At 33.5% G+C, this 6,763-nt stretch overlaps 1 protein-coding gene across 1 annotated transcript; it reads right to left on the minus strand.

Annotated features, from left to right (window-relative positions):
• Nucleotides 1-2,588: 2,588 nt before the first annotated feature.
• Nucleotides 2,589-4,047, minus strand: LOC140778638 (putative GATA transcription factor 22). Its single transcript, XM_073123446.1, has 3 exons — nt 3,667-4,047; nt 3,253-3,525; nt 2,589-3,185 (listed from the first exon to the last, which is right to left on the minus strand). Exons 1-3 carry the CDS (start codon nt 3,847-3,849, stop codon nt 2,865-2,867), a joined length of 777 nt encoding a protein of 258 aa, XP_072979547.1. The 5' UTR covers nt 3,850-4,047; the 3' UTR covers nt 2,589-2,864.
• Between the last annotated feature and the right edge of the window lie 2,716 nt (nt 4,048-6,763).

Below are 6,763 nucleotides of genomic sequence, written 5' to 3' on the forward strand. Positions count from 1 at the left end.
TCCTAATTAGTCTAAGATAGGGATAAAAGGGCTACATAAATTTAGCCTACAAAGAATTAAAAGGCCCGTTTAAATGTCCATTAGAGCAGGTTTTTCCATAATCAATTCTTTTTTGGAAAGCCATAGGGAGAGATTATATTTTATTGTTCGGTTATAACTTGATGCACGGATTAAAAAAAAAGGGATAAAATCAGTGAAGACCTGATATAAGACCACAATAATAAAATAAGTATTGAGCTAATAACAATGATTAGAGTGGAGCTGCAACGACAATCTTTAAAATAAACATCTCATTTAATTATCATCGATAACACTATATAAAGAGCACAATAAATAAGTTTGATGGACCTAAAAATCTGCAACAAAGTCGGTCATCACAAAACACGAATGTGAAAGGGTCGAAGTCATGTAACTATGTTAAAATTGCATCCCAACATGTAAAAATTAAAGCTTGTCATAGGAAAAGGAAAAGGCCATCGCTTGCGGGGAAATTTTGTTTTTTGAAACCCTAGCATAGGAAAGATGCTAGGGCAACCATGGGTTACCACACGTTTCCCGCAATAAAACTTCCATGTCCTCTTCTTCTTTTTTTCTTGATAATTATTGTATTTTTGTTGCATTGTCAAATTTAAAAGATAAAATGTCATGTATCACTCAGAGCCAATGGTTATGGGACAAGAAAATTTTAAAATTAGATTAAAGTAAATACTTATTCTAAAATAAAATTTATTTTATTTTAATTACTGGTTGGGTCTTTGGTTGCAAAAAAATGGCAAGTATTATAATAAATATGAAATAAGATGGTGTTATGTTGTGATAAATTAAAATAAGGGATAAAATAATCAAATTAACTTTATTGGCATTTTTGTAAATATATATATGGTATATTTATTTATTTATTTAGAGAAAGATTAAAAAAAATAGGTGTAAAAAATTAAATATTAACTATAATTTTATTTTACATCTATCGTGTTATCTTCTTATGATTATTTTTATAATTCTTGGCTAAAAATAATTTAGCTTCATTCATCACAATTTACATAATATAAATATTATCACAAATAGGTATTGAATATATTATAGTCATATTATCCTATTCAACTTGAATCTAAACCATAATATCACTACAAAAAAAGTGAGGAAAAAATAGTCATTGCATTTTATAATTAGTGGGTGAGAATTCAAAAAATTTATCCCAATTGAACATGAAATTAAAAAGGATTTACTTATTTTTTAAAATAAATCAGATTTATTTCAAAATAATCCACTTACTCCACTCAGCCAAACAGCCCTAAAAATGAGGAAATCATAGTCATCAAATTAAAGAATGTGGTTAACCACAAATTGATTGTTATATATACTCAGTTTTGATATTTCAGCATGTAGATCATACGAGAAAAAAAAGAAGTCATTGTTAAATTAAGAGTTAAATACATTTTAATCACTGTAATTTGAATGAAAATCACTTGTGTTTTTATGCTTTTGACTAAACTATAAATATAAATATCGTTACATAGATATCAAAATGACTTGAATGATTTTATTTTCCTTAAATAAATTAATATATATTAGGAGGGAAAGTGATACAAATTAGTAAAATATTTTTATTTAAATTCGAAATAATTTTTGAATTTAAGACACCGACATCATTGATTTTGGAAAAGAAAATATAATTGTTTTTAACTTGGTCAGAAGTGTGGGAGACATATGTTCAGTAAAATGTACTTAACACTTAAATTAACAAAAAGCTAATATTGGTCAAACGGTACCCTCTCCTCTCTCCTCTACCCCTTTCTCTGACACGTCCAGATATCCCTCCATTTCTTCATCTCTCTCTCTCTCTCACAGAAGCAATCCCTTGTCACATGAACAGGAAAAAGAGAGGAAATCTACATCCATAGCGAGGAGAAGCTAACCTTCATTGGCACATAAAAAGTAGACAAGAGGAAGAGGGACATCCTTGTCTCCTTCTCACTGATAACTGGACCTAGGTAGCTACTGATTAGTCCCAAGCTTAAGATCATAAGGTGATAGAATATGAAAGGCTCACAATTTATGTTTATTTAATACCTGTTCTGCTTGTTGTGTCAGTACTAGTGATGTTAATTAGTAGTATACTTTCTTCTCTAAGTTCCTTCATGTTCTTTGGATGTCACTACACGCTCAGTAAAGTAAAATGTAAAACTTTGATAATTGTTTCATAACTGAAGGGTTTAGCTTACTACTACTCAGCCAAAGTGGTATCAGTTTTCTTTTAAGTTAAGTATCGCCATATCTGTAAACTTTGGTAAGCATATGCATATGAATCATTTGTATATCATCTGCAATTTGAGACATGCGAGTACATCAACTTCAAATTTCTACTTTTCAGGTCTCTGGTGTTTAACTTTTAAAACTACAATAAACATTTCGGAGAAACTTGATGGACTTGTCTGGGTCTTGTGATGAACCACAAACCAATGATATTTTCTGCAGCTACAGTGCAGCAGAAAACTTTCTGTCAGCAAAAAAATTGAAGTAAATGAAACATATTCCATCAATATATGACTTGATCTCTAAAGTAAGAAGTATCAAATATAAGATGATAACAAATTAGTTAATCTTCTTCATTATTGACGATATACTCAGTTAACTGAGAATCCCATATTACACAATTAGGCTCCAAAAGATCTAATAGATACCATGCTAATCACTCTACGCACTTGAGTACTCCAAAGCCAACAAAATAACATGACAGGAAATTAATCTGTCTTGTTTCTAGCTCTCACCAGTTAATTACTACTCCTCCCACAAACACAAGCTATCATGAACACCTCCAGTAGAGCAAAAATTAAAAGAAAGTAAGTACTACTGCTCAGGTGGTATCATGAACAAGCCAGCCCACAAGATAGAGCCATCAACAAGATCGCCGCATCCCGCTCATCCTGCGGGAAAACTCGATGGAACGCCGAATTCTTACCCAAGCTTATCGTGACACCTTTGAAACAAACATCTCTCTTCGCCTTCGCAGATCCAGCGGTACTACTAGTGGGGATCTTGAACCTTTTCTTGAATGGAACAGTGCGATCCACTTCGGCTTTCTCCTCCCTTCGCACTTTACTACGTGCGTCGGTAGGTATTAATCCACTCGCCATGGCAGCCCGTCGCGCCTTCCTTTGCCTAATACCGCAGGCGTTACACAGGGACTGCACCATGAATATCTATGTTAAGTACGGAATTAGTTAACGAGAAAAGAAGTAGATATAGATATACCTTAGGGCCATGAGGACCACTCCTCCACAAAGGAGTCTTGGTTGTGTTGCAATCGGAGCAGACTCGGATGATACCAGTAGGAGAGTTGCTAGTGTTGTTGGATTGATCATCGTGATGTAGCTGTGTGTTGCTTCTTCTTGGTTTGCTCATGCCTATGTGAGAAGAATTCGTCATCTTCTTTATAAACCGCATCTTTGATGGCACCCACTTGCCTGAGCCGTGCAAATTATTCTCCCTAATGTATCGATCGCATAGCAATCGCTCGTCGGCGGGCTACGTACAAAGACGAGGAGAGAATTAGCTAGAGACCATATATAGATTAATCGAAAGGATTCTTTTTTCTTTTTCTTTTTTTGGGCAATTTAATCAGATGGGCGCTGGATTGGATGCATGAGAAGAATTAGAGACCGTTACCTCCTCTTGTGTTACTACTTGCTGCTTCAAGTGGTGATATCCCTCGCTTGCTTCTTGATCATAGGCAGTGTTCATCAGAAAGGGGTAGGGTGCTGAAACATCATGGAGAGGGAGGTGACTTTGATCTTGATCTCCCCCTTCCATAGGTATAGGACCAAATTGGCTCATGTAGAATGTAGTCATGTATATATATGTATATATAGAGAGAAAGAGAGAGAGAGAGAGAGAGAGAGAGAGAGAGAGAGAGAGAGAGAGAGAGAGAGAGAGAGAGAGAGAGAGAGAGAGAGAGAGAGAGTTAGCTACGAGAAGAGCAATGGAAATGGGATGGGATATAGGTAAGGGAGAGAGGAAACTAAACAAGGTCTAGGATCGATCAAAAACTGTTGTAATAGTGTAGTCTCTATTATTTTATTTTATTTATTTGTCTATGGGCTAGATAATGGGTAAGCACTTGGCGATATATAGGCCCGTTTTGCGACGAGATAAAAGAAAATTTGACATAAGTATAATTTTTATCTCAATTTCATTTGGGTGTTTGGCCAGGAAAATTAAAATAAGTGTTGGACAAAAATATGACATAAAAGTTATGTTTGATTGTGATAATTAGAATAAGAGATAAAAATGATCAAATCAGTTTTATTACTTTTTCTCCTAATTTAATGTAAATAAATTCTTTTCTTGAAAGATAGAATATGTTTAAATTAAATATAAATTATAATTTTAATACATTATCTTCCCTTGATTAATTTTAGAATTCTCAGCAAAAAATTGATTTGACTTAATTCACTAACTTACGCAGTATACAAAAACCATCACAAATTTCATCAAACATGCATGGTCACATTATAATATGAATGTCTGAATTTAAATTGAGATAAAAGATTAGTCACTGTAATATATTATCAAGGGCAAATTGATTATTGTTTTTCTTTGGGATAAAAGAGTGAGATAACCCTTTTTTTATCCCAACTAAAACATGGGCAAAGTTAACCTGAAAAACCTTATTTATCCTCTTTATTTTATCCCAATACTTCAGCATCTATTTGACACTGATTTTTGGGATAAAAGGACTTTAATCCAAATAAATTCTCTATCAAACTTTTGCCAAAGGAGACCTTAGGTTGGACAACTATGATTACTCTTATCCAAATCATACACATATAATATTTCTATAAGAAACTTATCAAATATTTATCCCAATATCCAAATGTAAATTGGTAAAATTCATAAATCCGGTCATGAGTCGGTAAAATTCAATCACAGAACTATCCGAACTTATAGTTGTATTCTCTCTCTTCCTTGTAGTTGAAAACAAAAACCATTGTCTGCATTTCCCAGCAGCAGGATTTTTCTGCAGTCTGAGTATCTGGGCAGTCCTTTATTGGCTCCTAATCCTGTAAGTTTTTTCCTTTTGTGTGAGCTTTTGTGGTCCTAATAGAAATGCTTGGGTGCTTAGACAAAGTTATTGTCCCATAAGACTGTTGATATTATGGTCTAATTATTCATCATCTTCCTTTATATTTTAACTGTTGGAATACTTGCCAGCAGTAAAAACCTGCCGAATAAGTACACGATCATACGAAATTACTGAGAGCTGCTCCGTTTAGAAACGAGTAATTCACGTAATTACTTTTACTGCATGAGAAAGGTTATAATAGATCTTCTTTTTTTATCTTCTCATGAGCATTAATATTCCAAGTTGCATCACCAATATAAACTACTAACCCATTCAACAAAAGTTCAAACCTCCTGCAAAGTTCTGAGAACTTTTGCATGAAGGCATCTCTCTCTCTCTTTCTCTATAGGTATAGCCAAAGGGCAATTATTACAGTAGCAGGCAAAGGGACAGGGCAAGCCCATTCAGGCAAGCAAATCTCAATCTTTTGCTATAGAGTTAGGAATGGTTAATGGCTAGCTATCTAGCTGTATCTAATAATATCTCGTTATATATTCTCTCTCTCCTCTTCGTTAGCTCTAGATCTTCTTTGCTATGTAAGAGATAAATAGCTAGAAATGATCGAAAGAGATGTCTCCTCTCAAAACCCAGATGCTTCCATTCGCATAAGCCAAATTGGACAACTTGTCTGCTCTCGTGATCTCTTGGAGCCATTTTTGAGGCTATGTTGTCGCTACGCGAGTATACCATTACCTAAACCCGTTGAATCCAATTCTTTCTTCGGCATAACAAGTGAAAGGTACGATACATATATTAGGATTAAAAATATATATATATATATATATATATTTTATCTCTTGTTATTGTCCCTAAAATTATTTTACCTCTTGTATACTTTTTACTAAAATAATTTCTAGACTTCATGAGGCAGTTAAATTTGTAGTCATTTTTAACAAAATTCATCCGAAATACTAAATTATCATCTTTCTATTAAATATAACAAATAAAATAATAAAAATATCTACACTATCCTTCTCCCTAATAAGTTTATCTAATATATTTAAAGAGGAATTTTTAGTAATTTGGATGGAGTTATGTTAAGTTGGACGAAAGATTTAATTGTCTCACTTTAGTCGGAATAACATCGATTGATTTGTTATGAAAAAAATTGTATAAATAATTTTAAATTTAAGTATAGAAAGTAAAATATGTTTAACTTTATACAGTTTTAGTATGTTATTTTACCTATCTAATCCCATTCTCAGATCCAGTTTTGAGAGTTAATTAATTATCACTTTCAAGAAAGAACTCGGCGACAAGTCTATGCAACAAAACTGTACTGCATGCCGGCCAGTACGGTGTTAGCTAGCTATTATATCATACAGAGACAGAGGGATTATTAATTACAGCTGAAACTAAAACATCTGGCGATGCAAGTGGAGACATATAATTAAAATGGAAAGCACTTGTTGCTGAAGTGCATTGATGAACACCTCTGTAGCTACTTCAAGCTCATCATCGTCGATCGTTGAACTTCTTATCACAAATAACTATAACGAGATAGTAGTGTTCCCACGATGGGAGGAAAGGGCAAAGGTTTTGTATGATCACTAGGCTGGATACGTACAAGGTGTTTGAATCACTCCCTGGGTATATACTATATAGAAAGATAGGTGAGCAAAAATTTCACTGCCATATTTG

This window comes from Typha angustifolia, chromosome 15 (assembly GCF_048772165.1).
Source record: "Typha angustifolia cultivar Huaian chromosome 15, ASM4877216v1, whole genome shotgun sequence".
NCBI classification, from domain to species: domain Eukaryota; kingdom Viridiplantae; phylum Streptophyta; class Magnoliopsida; order Poales; family Typhaceae; genus Typha; species Typha angustifolia.